At 34.7% G+C, this 18,083-nt stretch overlaps 1 protein-coding gene across 1 annotated transcript in view; it reads right to left on the bottom strand.

The window, feature by feature from the left end:
- The window catches only part of LOC118195509 (sortilin-related receptor-like), a 195,337-nt gene that overhangs the window by 148,123 nt on the left and 29,131 nt on the right, over positions 1 to 18,083 (bottom strand). The window contains exons 7-9 of the mRNA XM_085813545.1: positions 6,160 to 6,326; positions 1,084 to 1,282; positions 863 to 974 (exon numbers count right to left, since the gene is read on the bottom strand). Of these exons, the coding sequence (XP_085669671.1) occupies positions 863 to 974; positions 1,084 to 1,282; positions 6,160 to 6,326 (478 nt within the window). The remainder of the gene's footprint in view (positions 1 to 862; positions 975 to 1,083; positions 1,283 to 6,159; positions 6,327 to 18,083) is intronic.

The following is an 18,083-nucleotide window of genomic DNA, read 5'->3' as shown; positions in this document are numbered from 1 at the left end:
AAATTTTCGCTTTTACATGTATGTTCAGTCTTACCTCCCTGATATATGAACTGCAAAATGTAGAAAATGCTTCCAGAGTGCAGTGCAGTGAAAAAACGGAATAACCCAGCGTTTGTTCTCACTTTGGAGAAGTGAGTGTTCAGTGTTCCCGCCTTTGTGGCGAAAGTGTTAAAGTAATTACAGAGATGTGAAATAAAGCTACAGTCCTAAACTTTATAAGTGTTTTCGAGTTATGGAGAAGCTGTGAGTTATAATATGAACTTTCAATGTGCATAGAATTATTGCAGTTTTAAAAGAAACTGAAGACAATTTTTGCAACTTATTAAATGTTTTCAATTACTATTATGATAAATTGGCATATTAAAATAAACATAAAATTATAACTGTAACAAGTAAAAAGTATTGATATTTAGTTGTTGTGTAGCTATTGAAGAAATTATATGCAAGCCACTGGTATTTTTCCGCATAAGCAAAAGAAAATTGACTCACACTTGAACTTAAGTTCTTAGCTACTTTCTAAAATTAGCATGATTGCCTGAAGTATCATTATGTGCATGGCTATCAGAGGTTGACTTATTCTGAAAATCTGGTAACTTCTACTAAGTTAAGTTGCAATAATATGTAAATTAAAAAAAAAGTTTAATTTATTTATTGATATTTTAAATGTATTTCATCATGAAAAGATGTCAAAAGATTGTTGATGATGCAAACTAATATTAACTTTTCTCAGGCAGTTTAAAATTTAAGAATTAGATATGATATATTAGGTGGTAGAGCTTCATTTATTTAAAAAAAAAATAGAATTTAAAAAAAATACTATAAATGTCAGGAAAGTTACTTCCAATAAATTAACTAGGCTTACCTGAAGCAACTATTAAACCAACAGCTGATACTTTGCTTAAAATGGGCGGTGCACGGTATCTCTGATACAACTGACTGAATTTCTGAGTTAAATGTAAGGAACATCCATCATTCTTAAAAAACAAAAAGGATTACAATTCATACAGGTTTAGTTCATGAATTCAATATTTCTTTTACTATAATAAAATAGAAGTAGTAGCTCAAAATAATGATAGAACTTACTATGTCACATTTAATAGGATTATCCTCTTTGTCTATAGGAGGAGGCTTCAACAGGCTCCATTCTCCCCCTTTATCAAAAGTGATGACAGAAATCAAATCCTCAGAAGTTGTATTTGAACCAGCACGCTGTTTCAACTGAGTCGCAATATAAACACCTCGTAGACCATGCACTTTATGTATATCAGCAAGACGCTCCTCACTAAAATTATTTTTTTTAAAAAATAATATATGCGCTAGGCTAGAAATTTTCTAAACATAAAGAAAAAATTAATACTTAAACAGGGTGAAACATTTTTGATAACCCATTTGAAAATAATATACTGGACCCTAGAGACAGCTCCAAACAATTTATTTATTTATTATTATTATTATTTTTTTTTTTTTGGCTAAACTTGTTCATTAACATACATGCCACTACTATACTTTGTGTGCATTTCGTATAGTAATTTGTGAAACAAATTCACAGTCTCTTCCTGATTCATTCCTTCATTAGACATTAGACGTTCATTAGACAGCTCCAAACAATTTATTTATTTATTTATTATTATTATTATTATTTTTTTTTGGCTAAACTTGTTCATTAACATACATGCCACTACTATACTTCGTATAGTAACTTGTGAAACAAATTCACAGTCTCTTCCTGATTCATTCCTTCAGCTGTTTCACACTTACCACTCTCATTACAAGCACTCATTCTTCTCTGAATGTTCTCTAGTATTCCCATTGTCCTTCTTCATGGATGTCATTTTGCATAATTCCATTATTACATCACTGTCTCACCCATGCACTAACTGCCTTCCCATTAGAAATTTTCCTTTACCATTTCTTATCACAAAACTCCTTTCTAAAGGCTCACTGTAAAGTTATGACCTCATTTCAAAAAATTTTTTCATATAAAAAACCTACTATATATGGGCCAGTGCTCCATAGCTACTAATATTCAAATTCATACAACACAAAATACATATTGTCACATGGGTCAGCACTTACTGGCTATTGATAGTCGAAATCCCCAAGTTGGCTGCACCAGTCTTCCAGAATCCGGCCATACAGAGTAGCCAACTCTCCCAACATAGAAATATTTGAAAAATATTAATTTTCCAAACAAAATGTTTCACAGAAAACTATCATATGCACACCAAGTGCAGTAGTAAAGCCTATGGGTCATGTATGTAAATGGACAAATAAGATAAGTAATGCAAAAATAAAATAAAGCGTCTGGAATTGCACATTGTTTATATGTTCAAGTATATGTTTTAAATAGGAAACCAAAAGTGTTTCCTGTATATAAAACTAAACAACAAAATGCAAAGAACTTTCAGAAGTTTAAAAAATTTAATACATTTTCTTCAAGCTCCATCATATTGTTACGAAATGTACCGGAGCTGTAAGGTGGCTTCCCCGCAAGGCAGTTTTAGGGTTGCCAAGGGGTGGCAGGGTTGCCACATTTGTCAAGAAATCGCTTGGCGACATAAATGGTGATGTGCCATGGACGGATGGAGAGCCTTCTGGAACGGGTTCTTTCTGGTTTCGCCTGGAATATTCTCGAGCACAGGCCGGGGGCTATATGGTTCCTGCTGGTCCGCAGTCAGTAAAGAGTGTGCCTCGTCGAGAGGGCGAGTGAGAGTGCGAGATAGTCAGTATCCAGCTGGTGTCTCATCTAGCGAGTCAATCCCTGCGGAGTCGATCGAGTTGACAGACGGGCAGTGAGTGCCGAGTGGGTCGTCGAGTTCACCGAAGGAGTCTGTTAGAGTATCGCGGTTAGTGCATCATCGAGAGGGCGTCGATCGTTGAGCTCTGGGAACGACTGAACCGAAGAGTCGGGAGCTGTGCGAATGTTGTCGACTGCATTGCAAGTTGTAGCGTAGAGAGTCTCGAGAGTTCCGAGAGAATGACCAAGCAGAGTCGGGAGCTGTACTTTGCTGTGAAGCTGTCTCCACCGTGATAGCCTGATAACCTGGAAGCTGTGTGGCTGATCGTGTCAGCGTGTTTATAGTAGTTCATCGACGACTGTAAACGTGTTTTGGAGCTGTACTGACAATACTGGCCAATAAAGTGTGTTTTGATACTTCGTCAAGTAGTGTCGTCGTTATTCACTCTAAATCCTCACGAACGCCGTAACAACTGGTGTCAGAAGTGGGATTTGTGAGTGAATGCCAGTGACCCGCCTGCAGAGGAAAGCCATGGCGGAAGAAATGAAGACTTTGATGGACATTTTAGCTGAGATAAAAGCCAGATATGTTATGATGAGGGCTGAGATGAAAGCTGGATATGAAGAGATGAAGGCTGAAATGAAAGCTGGACTGGTTGAGATAAAAGCCGGATATGATGAGATAAAAGCTGGATATAAAGAGATGACAGCTGAGATCAAAACCGGACTGAAAGAGATGAAAGCCGGACTGGAAGAGAAGAAAAAGAAAACCCGACGAGAAGAAACAAATGTCGGCCAAGAAAAGGTGCGAGAGGAATTCCGACAGGTAAAAGGGGAGCTTACAGAAGAAACTAGAGCCATAAAAGACGATGTAGAAATGAAGGAAGTAGCTAACAAACTGCCCAAGAAAGATCAAGAAATAATGGATGAAACATCTAACAGGATTAAAGGAAAACAACAAAAACATGAAGAAATAAAAAATGGGAAAAAAGCTTTCGATTTTCAAGTGGCTGAAGTGGAAGAAAATGAAAATGTGACTGTTAAGTTCGTCAAAACTGATAGTGAAATTACCAAGCCACAGTTAGCAAGTATTGAAACATCTGAAAATTCATGTGGTGCTGAGATGGAAGAAACTGATTTACAACTTACACAGAGTGCTCCAGTATTGCGAGAAAATTCACTCATTTCGCAAACTGGATGTGCGTCTCATAGTGCAGATTTTGTAGACAAGGACTTGATTCTAAACCCAGATACTTCTGCTTGTAAAGGATCGGATTCTATTCGCGACCCTGGCGCAAAGATCGGAACTGGTTCTCCGGAAACGTAGGAAAATGTGCATGTACCAGCTGCTGAAAATGCCGAGGTGAACTTTACACACGATGCGAACAAACTTCAGAGTGGTGAACAAATTGTTTCAGATCTTTCTGTGGATGAAAAGTCTCAAAGGACTGAATCTTCATACTGTGATATGCAAAACAGAAATGCATCTGAGAACTGCAGTGGAAAAGTATTTGACCCGGGTATATTTTATATAAACTGAGATTGCAATTCATTCTGAACTTTAATGCATATAATTTAAAATTGTTATGTATCTAATTTGTGTATATAACTTATATATCGTGTAAATATTTGCTTCTTTAGTTATGTTATTTGTTTGCTTTAGAACCTTTTGTTTGTATCGAATTATGCTTCTGACCAAGGGTTGTTCTGCCCGGGAGGTGCAGTCCTTGGGAGGGGGCAGTATTACGAAATGTAGAGGAGCGGTAAGGTGGCTTCCCCGCAAGGCAGTTTTAGGGTTGTCATAGGGTGGCAGGGTTGCCACATTTGGCGAGAAATTGGCTATTTGGTGCCATAATTGGCGATGTGCCATGAATGGATGGAGAGCCTTCTGGAACGGGTTCTTCCCGGTTTGACCCGGAATGTTCTCGAGCACAGGCCGGGGGGCTACATGGTCCCTGCTGGTGTGCAGTAAGTATAGAGTGTGCCTCATCGAGAGGGTGAGTGAGAGTGCCACGCCTAGAGTGCGAGATAGTCAGTATCGAGTTGGTGTCTCGTCTAGCAAGTCAATCCCTGTGGCATCGATCAAGATGACAGCCGGGCAGCGAGTGCCAAGTTCATCGAAGGAGTCTGTTAGTGTATCGCGGTTAGTGCATCGTCAAGAGAGCATGTTGAGCTCTGGGAACGACTGAACCGAAGAATCGAGAGCTGCGCTCTGAGTATCGTCGAGTGCATAGCGAGTTGTAGCGTGGAGAGTCTCGAGAGTATGTATAGTTCCGAGAACAACCAAGCAGAGTTGGGAGCTGTACTCCCAATTCTGCTTTGCCATGAAGCTGTCTCCACCGTGATAGCCTGATAAACTGGATCCTGTGTCGCTGATCATGTCAGCGTGTTTATAGTAGTTTATCGACGACTGTAAACGTACTTTGGAGCTGCTCTGACAATACTGGCCAATAAAGTGTGTTTTGATACTTCATCAAGTAGTGTCATCGTTATTCACTCCAAATCTATATGAACCCTGTACGAACGCGAAGGAAGAATATAACGCAACAACTGGTGTCAGAAGAGAAAAACGCAACAATATGATTTACAATCTCTTTAGCAATATATAAATGGCTCATTTGCAAGTTTCAGGTAGATCCTTTTTTAGTTGTTGTTGTATTTACTTTCCTCCCATCTGATTAGGAGAAAAATATAGCTTACATATTTATAAGCTTAATCTCTTGTTATCTAGTAATTATTTTGAACTTTTAATTTCATTGTTTTATTTCTGCAGTAAGGAATTCTCATACTTTCTTTGCAAGTGGTTAGGTCCAGCTAGCAATTGGAAGATTCATGGTCAATCCCTGGCAAAACTACTGTTAATATTTTGTGTTTCCTAGATGATAATTCACCATCACCTGCAGTGGGTCAACTGATTTTCATGCCTGAAGATTGTAAGGAATTATCACATTACTCTCCGTGTGTGTTCTCGATGCTTAAATGGTTAGCATGCACATCTAACAAGTGGAAGATCAAATTCAAATCTGAGAAACCAAAGCTGATTTTTCATTTTTCCTTTTTTTTAAATCCAAAGAAATTGTTTAAACTGACTTTTACGAGTTAAATGATTTCATTACAACAAATCTGCATTAACCTTTTGAGTAGCATTTTTTGATTTGCTCAAAAGAACTTATTCCCACCATCATTCATTAGCTAACTCTGCATTTCGTACCGGACTCTTTAATTTGCATATCTTTCATTCATTAAGGTGATACTTAAATCATTAAAATAACAGAGAGCAAAATATTTTAAAGAATTAAGTCATATATACAAACAGTCACAAATCTTATGAATGGATAAAAGTGATCATGTCACTCAGAGGGTTAACAAGCATGAGAACTACCGTTAACTAAAGAATGCATATAAATAAATAAAAATATAACCTCTGGAAATTGCTGTCTTTAGCTTGAGAGCTTACATAAAGAATGTTCTCCAAAGAAAGGGAAAATTTCATCCTCTGAACATCAGATATGTATAAATTTGTAGTTGTTTCACTATGCATGACACAGGCAAATACTTGGTCATCAGAAGCATCCACAATGTAAATTTCCTATATAATAATTAACAAAAATTAATATTCCTGTAAAATATGACCTGTTTAAAATTTTAAACATATACTAAATTTATTTTTAACTGTACTTGCATTTATTGTGTTATTTAATGCTTAACCTGCTAATGACCGACACTGCATTTTTTGCAACATTAGTGAAAACACTTTTATTTTACTTCTGTTTTTTTCTTTAATTTTTTTGTATATTGTAGATAAAACTTCAATGATTCTGGGCAAAAAAATATTGGTCTCCTATTAAAAATCTTTATGGAAATAAAATTGCTGAAACTTTTTTGCAAAGTCTTTTTTCTTTCAGATAGACAGCACAAACAATCAAATGATTTTATGAAGACATGCGAATTTTCTAGAAACATTAGACAGTAAGATGGAGTCAAAAGGTGAGGTTATTATTTTATCTATGTTGGTATAAATACGCTTTTTTTAAATATTGCAAATACGGAATATCAGTTCAAAGTAGTGTCTTTATGAATAAACACTACTTTGTGGATATTGGCATTTTCTTTTACAAATTCCACAAAACAACAGTTCTAAAATTATGGATAACCAAGACAATAGTTTTTTAACTTCTAATGAAGCACTGAAATTTTTGAAAGAGTCAGATGAAGATCATGTTTTAGAGTTTTCATCAGATGATGATGCCCAAGCAGAAACAGATTTAATGACCAACAGAGAATGCAACGATAATGATGTGTTAAGTCATAATTTTCAATGCCCAAAATTCAATGTCAGGCTAATTCAAGATGTTTTCATCTAAAAAAATGGGAAAAAATGTATCAAACTTATCAAAAAATGATAAAAAAAACTTTTGAATCATCTATAAAAAAGAAACTGGTAGGAAAAATTTTTCTGCATATGCAGTGATGTCAGTCAATAAAGAATCCACAGAAAAGGCAAAAAAAGAAAATAATTTTAGAAAAAATGCCTGATCAAAAAATGCATGATAGAAACATATCTACAGTTGAACAAACAGAATCTTTTGGAACATATCACCCAAGAATGTCCAAAATATACAAATCAGAAAAACTGGCAATTTTTTTTCTCTTTCTGTTAAGAGTGTAAATGTTAAAGAGCTTTATAGGCTTTCTACTGGCTATGTTTGTCTTTTTCATAAAAGACTTGACTGGTCATTTGTTAAAGATGTCAGTTGTCTATTAGTATGTGCAGCAATGATATGCTCTACATATACTAATATCAAGAAAAACTTGCATTTAGCTGATAATAATTGATTGGATAAAACCAAAAACCTAGCTCAAGTTTGCCATATTTAAATAGTTAAACACCAATTTCATGCAGTATAAGGTTTTTTCAACACATCCTACTATTAATGAGCAAATGATATCTTAGTTTTGTGTTTGGGTCTTATGAAGGGTACTTACACCATTTTGATGCATATTTAGGAAAATCTTCAGAGAAACTGATTGATCTTGGACTAGGTGAAGATGTTATCACAGATATTTTAAATGTGATGGACATCACAGATATTTTAGATGTGATTCAAATCATTACGTATATTTCAACAATTTTTTTACGTCACAAATGTTATTATCAGAATCGAATGAGCTAGGGTTCCTTGCAGTTGGATCAATTTGTAAGAACAGATCAGGAAAATATCCTATTACAGCTGTAAAGAAAAAAGAAATTGGAACATATAACATTGCAGTAGTTTGACGGAATGACAATTCCATCCTAACTATGGCAACTAACTTTAATACAACTGATCCACATTCAGCTGCCAAGAGATACTCAAAAGAAAACCAAACCGTATTCATAAAGTAACCTAAACATATTGGAAATCACAATAAATATATGGATGATGAAGACCTCCTAGACAATTCTGTTGTGATGTATATAGAATGCAAACAAAACATGAAAAATGGAGGCGGCCTATTTTTGCCAATTTTATTGATACAACTAAATTAAATGTTGCAAGTTTTATAAGATTGCTGTAGACACCCGAATTCTTCTGTTAGATTTGCCAAGAAACAGTGTGCTGGCATTGCTGAAAACAAGAGAAGAAAATTCTGATAAACTGCAGAATTCAGCTTCATATACTAATTGTGATGGACAACTATCTTTCTCTTAGAATTTAGCCTTAAGTAAAATGAGAAAGGACCTCATGAATAATGAGAAAGATTTGGAAAAAAAAAAAAAAAACCACTCAGATACCATATTAGTCAAATGATAATTGTTTGTAATAAATGTAATCTGCCTTTGTATAGTAAATATTTCAAAGATTTCCATGTATCCCAAAAGTGATCGGTTTTGAATGTCACATTTTCGCAACATTTTTTACGTTCAATAAAAATAATTTTTTTCCCCCGTTACATTTTTTCTCTTAATTACTCTCTTAATATATCAAAAAACTAATTTTTTGTTTATTTCCTTCAAGTGAAAGGCAATACAGTAACTAACGGGTTAACCAGTAATTATAAATTATTATTTAAATCTAGATTCTAAAATTTAATATAGTACATTATTATTAATATTTAATACAATAACACTGCAAAATTTCAAGGCATGAGACTTTTAAACTAAAGAATGAATAATTATTAAAAAAATAATAACTATTTAGAATATTAATAAAATCATAATTTCAAAAACATGTAAAAACATTTGGCTTACTAAGAATACCTAGAATAAAAATAAAATTAATTAATAATTAAATACACAAGATAAATCTCTGAATAATTAAACACAATTAAAAAGACTGAAGCATAAGCACATTTGATGAAAAGGAGAAGGAAGTAATTTAAAGTATGATGTTTGTCTTGTTTTAAATTATTTAATACAATATAACTTAATTCACAGATATGTAAAATCATCCATCAAAGAATGGTGGAATTTGTTTAGGTTTTTAGTGGCGAGTCATGCTAAGTGACAAATGAGCGTGCATTGCTGCTGATATATAGCAACTCTAAGGAGATTTTGCAGGAGCGCAAAGAGAACAAAGACCGTTTGTCAAGTGGTGCGCATTTGAAGTCTTGAAATAAAGAACAGTTTTTATTGTGTATTATGCCTGATTGAAGTTCTTGATAAATGCAGCTAGCATATTTAATGTACTATGGACAACGAAGATCCTCAGCTTTCAATAATGGTGACTTCTGGACATTGATAAATCAGATCTTGTGAAAAGTTTGCAAGTACTTTTGTTTTTGAAAACTCACCATTTCTCAAGATTTCCTAACCAAAAGTTATGGATGATACTGCCTTTTATACCCCCGGATCATAGATGAGTACAGTCAAATACCAAAAATCCGTGTCGCCTCTCAAAATATAAAGATTCAATTTATAGGTTCCGGAAACTGCAACATGTAGAACAAAATACTGAAGAAAAAATACTTACCGAATAATGACATCATAATTACCAATAATAATGAGTCATAGTAAAAATACCAAATTACTGACATCAGGGTAAATGTTTTCTCCCTCCAATCTGTATCGAGGTAAAAAAGCAGATGATTCACTCATCTCTTCTTTCAAGTTAACAATTCACGTTGCATCTCCAGAGCTTTGTTATCACGAGATTGTTTAATGCTGCCATTTTTGTTTCTTTTTTTATCGGGTTACTTTGTGGATAAATTAAAAATATTTTAAATTTCAGCACTTTTTAAGAAAATGACAGATAAGAAATGCAATTATGACTTTACTGCTTGCAACATTGAAAAACATAAACACGTTGCATTGACAGTAATGCAAAAAGTGAAAATTCTGCAAAAGATGGATGCAGGTATTACTCCTCGGTTTGTAGCAGAATCTTATGGAACTGTAATACAGACCATGTATGATATACAGAAAAATGAAGAAAAGCTGTTGAAATTTTACAGCAACAGTGATTTTAACACCGGAATCCAAAACCTGAATTCTTTGCAAGAAGCAAAATCGGCAAACTTTGACGCTGTCTTGTCCCAGTGGTTCTGGCAGTGGCAGAGTGGCAGTGCCAATTTCAGGACCACTCCTGAGAGAAAATGGAAAACAGATTCCTGCTGATTTAAAAATAGAGGAGCCCTGCGATTTCAGCAGCGGTTGGCTGAACAGTTTTAAGAAGAGACATTGTATTCGTTACCCGAAAGCATGTGGGGGGGGACATTAAGCAGATAAAGATGCTGCAGAGGAAATTATTGATGAATTTTCTGTGTTAGTGGTAAAAAAATCTTAGTGCAGAACATGTTTTCAGTATGGACAAGACTGGACTTTTTTGGCGGTGTTCGCCAAGAAAGACATCTGTGACAAGCAAAGAAAGCACACCATCAGGAGTGAAAGAAGCTAAAGAAAGAGTTACTATTTTGATATGCAGCTGGAACTTACAAATGTAATGTAGTGAGTATGAGCACCAATCACAGAGCTCTGAAAGGAGTAAAATTTTTACCTGTGATTTACAGGAATAATGAAAATTCCTGCTTCACAAAACAAACTTATGACTGAATGGTTCATGGAGCATTTCATTAAAGAGGCTAGAAGGCATTGTAACAGTGTGGGGTTACCATCAGATTGCAAGATTTTACTATTGTTAGACAACTGCTCTGCACATCCAGATGCAACCATTTTAACGAGTGATAAAGTCATGGCCCTTTTTTTGCCTCCAAATACTACATCAACAATCCAACCAATGGACCAGGATGTAATACACAGTGGTAAGACTCGCCTCACGCTAGAAGGTGCTGAGAGCGCCATTGAGAGTGTGCTGAGATTCAATGAAAGTTACTCGATGGATGATGTGCGATTTCTGAGAATGAGATATTATTATATTTAATTAAATCAATTTATATTTTATTGATTGGTAATTATTGATTTTGATTTATTGATATGAGATGTGATATGTTTTGCTGAACCACCACACTTTCGACAAACTTGGATTACCACTGAATCTTAAACTACCGATGCACATTTGGTGCATCTATGCCAAAAACCAGGTAAGAGAATCTTTATTGAATTATTGAAACTGAATTATACCTGGATAGAAATTAAATATGGCTGAAAACCTGTCAAAGTTGAAGAAGAAACACAGTTCCGTGCGTTCGATGTTGACGAAATTAATTAACAAAATAGAAGTTGCTATCAACAACGAAAACGAAACAGTTGATCAGTTGGAAGCATTTTTGGAACAATTAATAGGAAAAGAAACTGATTTAAATTCTTTAAATTATGAAATTGAAAATCTTTTGAGCATTGAAACACTATCTGAAGATATAGAAGCTTCAGAAGAAATAAAAGAAAAAATAATTTTTGGAAATCGAAACTTCATTCTAAAATAAAGAAATTGAATTCTGATTCTATCCATGTTGATACAGTTTCACAAAACATTCAGTTGATTAATAATGAAACTGAAAATATAAATATAAAATTGCCTAAATTACATATTACATATTAATAATTAAGCAAAGTTGATAAATTTAATTACTTGAAATCTTATTTCGGTGGTACCGTGGCAGCATGTATTAGTGGATTTGCTTTAAGTGATGAAAATTATGATAAAGCAATTGATTTATTGAAAGAAAGGTTCGGAAATAAAAACATTTTGATTAATACCCATTTGAGTGTTTTGCTGAATTTAACTCCGGTTAAAAATCCTAACGATGTTATAAGTTTACGAAATTTATACGATAACGCGAAAACACAGATCAGAAGCTTAGATTCTTTAGGAATTACAGGTGAATCATATACAAATCTATTGACACCAATTTTAATGAAATTAATTCCTTCAGAATTTGTTTTAGAATTTAATCGCATTCAAAGCGACAAAGAATTTGAGTTAAAAACTCTTTTGCAATTCATTAATAAAGAAATTCGAAGCCGCAAGAGATCCTTTACAATAAATAATTATAAATCATCGAATCAACGAGTGCACTTATGTTTCTCACAAGAGAAAATAAAAAATAAAAATTCTACTTCCGTTAGACATAACTCTTCAAGACCTCCATATAAGAGGGAGAATTCTTTACCCTCCCCACACACGCATGAATTCCTGGCGTCAGTCGAAAATGTTATGTGTTTATTTTGTAGCAAAGGTCATAAATCAGAATCATGCTCTACATTTAATGCAAATGAACGGATAGATATATTGAAGCAACGAGGTCAATGTTTTTGTTGTTTGACCCCAAACCATCGAGTGAAAGAATGTTTGAAAAAGGATTTGTGTCCCATCTGCAGCAAACCTCACCATGTTCCAATTTGTTTTCGAAATCAAAATAATCCACACATTATTTCTCCAAAGGGAGAAACCGATAATGTTGTATCAGCTAATATTGTATCAGCAAAAAGGAATATTATGTTACAAACATGTTCAACCTTAATTGATAATGGAAAAGAGCAGGAAATTATTAGAATTTTCCTGGACAATGGTTCACACCACTCCTTTGTTTTATCAGCTTTTTCAAGAAGATTTAACTTTCCAGTTGTTAGAAAGGAAAGCCTTTCCATTTGCACATTTGGTGCTAAGGAAACAGAAACAAAATCACTTACTGTAGTTAAACTTAAATTAAAGAATAGAGATGATCCAAATTTATGCATAGAAATTGAAGCACTGGAGACAGACCATATTTCGGCACACATTTACCAACTCCCGATAAAAATATTGAGAAACAATTTAGACGTTTAAAAAATGTACAACTAGCGGACTGTTATGAATTTAACGATAAAGAAATATCAATACTAATAGGTGCAGATTACTATTATGATATTGTCACTGGTCGAATTACACGCCTAAGCAAAATCCTCGTTGCAGTTGAAACAATATTTGGGTGGTGTTTGCAAGGCCGAAACACAAACTTAAATGAAGCGTTTGCAATGAGTGTTATGGTAAACGAATCCAATATTTCGATCAACTCAAGGAATTTTGGGATTTAGAGAATTTGGGTATCGAGGCAGAAGTAGCTGAAATAGAACCCACTGAGAAAGAAATAATGAGTGAATTTGAATCCGGAATTACATATCAAAATAAGCGATACAAAGTGAAACTGCCCTGGAAACCAAATATGAAGACATTATTAGAAACTAACAAGCAGATAGCAATAAAAAGATTTTTGAGATTGAAATCATCTTTTAAAAATGACCTGTCCTTATTTTGTGAATATAACACTGTTCTAAAGAATTATCTTTCGAAGAATATTATTGAACCTGTCCCAGTTGATGAAGTAAATTTATGCCAAAATACATTTTATCTACCTCATTGAGCTGTAATTCGTACAGATAAGACTACAAGCAAATTACGCATTGTGTTTGATGCTTCAGCGCATGCAAAAGGTCAATTATCTTTGAACAACTGCTTATACACGGGACTTAATTTTATGCCTAACCTATCTCTTCTTTTGATTAGATTTAGAAGGAATCTGATAGCATTTGTTGCAGATATTAAGATGGCTTTTCTCCAGATTGAAATAGATGAAAATGAACAAAACTACACCAGATTCTTCTGGGAAGAAGATCCAGGAACTTATGATGAAAACAAGAAATTGGAAATTTTTCGGATGACAAGGGTGTTATTTGGGGTGAGATCTAGCCTGTTCCTCCTTGCAGCTACAATCAAACATCACTTGAAAAGGTACATAGATATATTTCCTCTGAATTCTAAGCATCTTAATGAATCATTGTACGTCAACGATTTTATTTGTGGGCAAATCACTGTTCAACAGGCTCTAAAGACTTGTAAAGAGAGTGTAGACATTTTAAAAGAGGCAAGCATGGACCTTCAAAAGTGGAGAACCAATTCTCCTGAGCTAAGTAAAGAATTAAAGAATTTAAACTTCAATGTAGATCAGGGTGAAGAGTCTAGATACAAAACTGATAGCTTCAAAAGTATTGGGAATTGGTTGGGATGAACAAACTGACATGTTTTATTTCGATACCAGAAATCTGGAAACATTTCTTTCAAAAAGAACTAACACAAAAAGACACTTACTACAAATGGTAGGTCGACTTTTCGATCCAGTAGGTTTTATAGGACCATATACTATTAGAGCTAAGTACTTGATGCAAGAAATTTGGTGTTTAGGATTAGATTGGGATGAAAAATTGCCCAAACAGTTAGAAATTGCTTGGAATAAATTGTGCAATGAGATCCAAGATGTAAAGGAAATAATTATTCCCGATATTATTTTCAAAATTCTTTGCCCAGTCATGCAATGACTATTCAATTACACTGTTTTTGAGATGCATCTATGAAAGCTTATGGTACTGTTGCATACTTACGCATAGAATTAAAGAGCGGAAATATCATTTCTAGGTTTGTAGCATGAAAGAGCAGGGTAGCTCCGTTAAAAACCCTTTCAATTAATTCCTAGATTGGAACTCATGGGTGCACTTTTGTCTTCAAGATTGAGCAATAAAATTGTAACTGCACTAAGTTTTCCAGTTACTCGATATTTTTGGATGGATTCCTCCATAGCTTATTACTGGATCAAAGGTGATCCAAATAGACATAAGGTATTCGTGAAGAATAGAACAAAAAAAAATACAAAAACACAGCAATCCAGAAGAATGGCATCATTGTATAGGAAAGAATAATCCCGCCGATTTGATTTCTAGGGGTTTATCCTTAAGCACGCTCAAGAATAACCAGCTCTGGTGGCATGGACCCTGTTGGTTGACAATGAATAATACAGCATGGCCATCCTCCTTATAATCAATGGAAGAAACCAAAGTAGAAGTCGATAAGTTAGAGTTTAAGAAGTCAGTAGTTGTAAATGCAACTGTTGAAAACGGCCAAAATGAAAACAATTTGATCACAAGATACTATTCATTCAGTAAATTAATTAGGATAACTGCTTTATGTTTGAGATTTATAAATAACTGTAAAGCAAACCCAGAGTTGAGAACAGACTTCATGTTCTGAGTTAAGACATGCTACTGAAGTTTTAGTAAAACTCGTACAGTCAATTGAATTTCAAAGGGAAATAAAGTGCTTGAAAAGCGGACAATCTATTCAAAAAAATAGTAAAATATCATCTCTGAACGTATTTCTTGACAAAAATGAGGTACTGAGAGTAGGAGGAAGACTGGAGTATGAGTTTTCTGAATTTCAGAAACATCAGATACTCTTGCCAAAGGCACATCATTTCACTAATTTAGTTATTAAATATTATCATAGAAAATCCTTACATTCTGGCGTACAGACTACATTATCTTTAATAAGACAGTCTTATTGGATACCGTCTGGTTAATATCGAGTTAGATGAGTAATAAATAAGTGCATCACTTGCTTTAGAATGAAGAATCAAATGGTAAGCCAGATGATGGGTAATCTACTTAGGGACAGAGTCGTGCCTTCTAGACCTTTCGAGAAGATTGGATTAGATTTCGCAGAACCTACAATCACAAAACCTCATTTGAAAAAGTCAAAGGTGACTTTATATTGCATTATTTATCTGTTTTTGCACTAAAGCAGTGCATTTAGAAATCATTTCTGAGTTAACAACAGAAGCTTTTCTAGCCTGTTTACGACGATTTATTGCCAGAAGATCCAAACCAGCCGTTATCTGGAGCGATAATGCCACGAATTTCAAAGGTGCGAGAAATATTCTGAACGCATATAATGATATTTGCAAATCTAACCCAATTCAAGGATTTAGTGCAGAAGAAGGCATCCAATGGAAATTTTCTCCTCACTTTGGCGGACTGTGGGAAGCAAACATAAAATCAGTGAAACGGATTTTGTTAAGGGTAGCAAAATCAGCTATCATGAATTTTGAAGAGTTAACTACTTTAGTTACTCAGATAGAAGCAGTTCTGAATTCCCATCCATTATCGTCACTTTCTTCCGATCCGAATGACTTACAGCTTTTAACTCTGGGACATTTTTTAACAGGAAATGCTATGTTGTCCTTTCCTGAACCACATACTGCTTCGGATTCTCTTTCTTTTCATTCCAGGTGAGAACTAGTTCAGAGACTCATTCAAGCTACATTTGGAAGAGGTGACATTCCGAGTATCTAAATCAACTACAGAATTGTGCCAAATGGAGCAGTTCACAGCCAAACACGCAGATTGGTCAACTAGTACTGCTGAAGGACTCCAACCTCAAGCCTTTGCATTGGCCATTGGGTCGCATCCAACAAGTGTATCCTGGTGCTGATGGTCTGGTCAGAGTAGTTGAAGTTAAAACCTCTACAGGTGTTCTTCGGCGAGCCATCAACAAAATTATTCCTCTACCATTTAAAGACTGAATGAACTTGAAAAACTTTATTTTATATTTAATAGTTTACCAATTTAATATTTAGTTTAGTGTAATTTTAGTCACTTTAAATTTATTTGAATATCTGGAAATTGAAATGTAAACTCCATGGGAGTTTAAGCGGGGAGAATGGTAAGACCGCCTACCACTAGAGGGCACTGAGAGCGCCATTGAGAGTGTGCTGAGATTCGATGGAAGTTACTCGATGGATGATGTGTGATTTCTGAGATTGAGATATTATTATATTTAATTAAATCAATTTATATTTTATTGATTGGTGATTATTGATTTTGATTTATTGATATGAGATGTGATATGTTTTTCTGAACCACCACACTTTCGACAAACTTGGATTACCACTGAATCTTAAACCACCCATGTGCACACAGTATTAAATACCACTATACACCAGAGCTTCTGAAAAAATTTCTTTCAAGTGACCATTCTATTTCACTTTGTGATTATATATATATATATATAAAAATCACCATCAAAGACTGCATTTATTTGTTAGGTGAATCATGGAATTCTGTTTCCCAAACAACATTAGTAAATGCCTGGCTTAATGTATGGCCATCTTCTCTATTTATTGAAACTGAGAGTGATGACAGCAAATTTTTAGGGTCAGTGCAGCAAAGGTTAAAGCAAGAGAATTGCTTTTTATATTCAAAAGAAAAAATAAATGAGGAGGCTTTGCAAGAATAAGATATCACTGAATGGATGATGTGCTCAGATGAGGCAACACTGGCAATATCAGAAGGCTGATGATGGCTCTGTTTTGAACACATCACAGCAAGAAAATGATTCCAGCACTGGCACAGATAGTGAAATATCTGGAAGCTCAAATAATATTTTGTTGAGATTTCCACTCAGTGGAGTCAAATATTCCAGCAAATGGACCTATACTAAAACACAGAAGAAATAACATCGTAGAAGATAAACTAATTTTTCACTAAAGAAATGTATAAATTTAATTTACGCAATTGATTGGGACGGTGGCTAGCAATGACTTCCCAGGTTCGAATCCCGGAGGAGGCATGGATGTTTGTAAATGTAGTGTCTGTGTGGCATGGGAGCACTCTAAATATGAAGCGAGCCGACAGTTCTCTCGAGAGGTTGTGGTAGAGAAAAAGCGGTGGGAGACCCTTGGAGCTGCTCTGTCAAAATTGGGAATAGAACTCAGCAAAGTTGTATTGTCCCCTATATGGTTCTCTCGCCAACCATAGGTGCAAACTTGCACTCCTTGCTACGATGAATTTTGCAGGCTTGTTCTGAAGTTACTGTTAGACAAGTGAGATTAAGTCACAAAAACAACATATGTGATAGATGGAGAACTCAAAGACATCTCAGCTGAATTTATTGAAGATTCTTCAATATGTCCAAAAAGTGTATGGATATCAGTTAAAAGTGTTTTCAGTGTTAATGAAGCTAGCCTTTTCTTTCATCTCATGCCTTCAAAATGCCTAGCCTCTAAACACATTCAGTATCATGGACAAAATCACTTCCCTATTTTACTCTGGCCGACTACTGATGAAGTGAAAGGCGACACATTTACCCATAAGAATGCTACA

This window comes from Stegodyphus dumicola, chromosome 3, assembly GCF_044657685.1.
Source record: "Stegodyphus dumicola isolate Sdum_Otavi_A_Nest chromosome 3, ASM4465768v1".
Classification (NCBI taxonomy): Eukaryota; Metazoa; Arthropoda; class Arachnida; order Araneae; family Eresidae; genus Stegodyphus; species Stegodyphus dumicola.
This window is presented reverse-complemented; position numbering and strand designations above follow the sequence as displayed.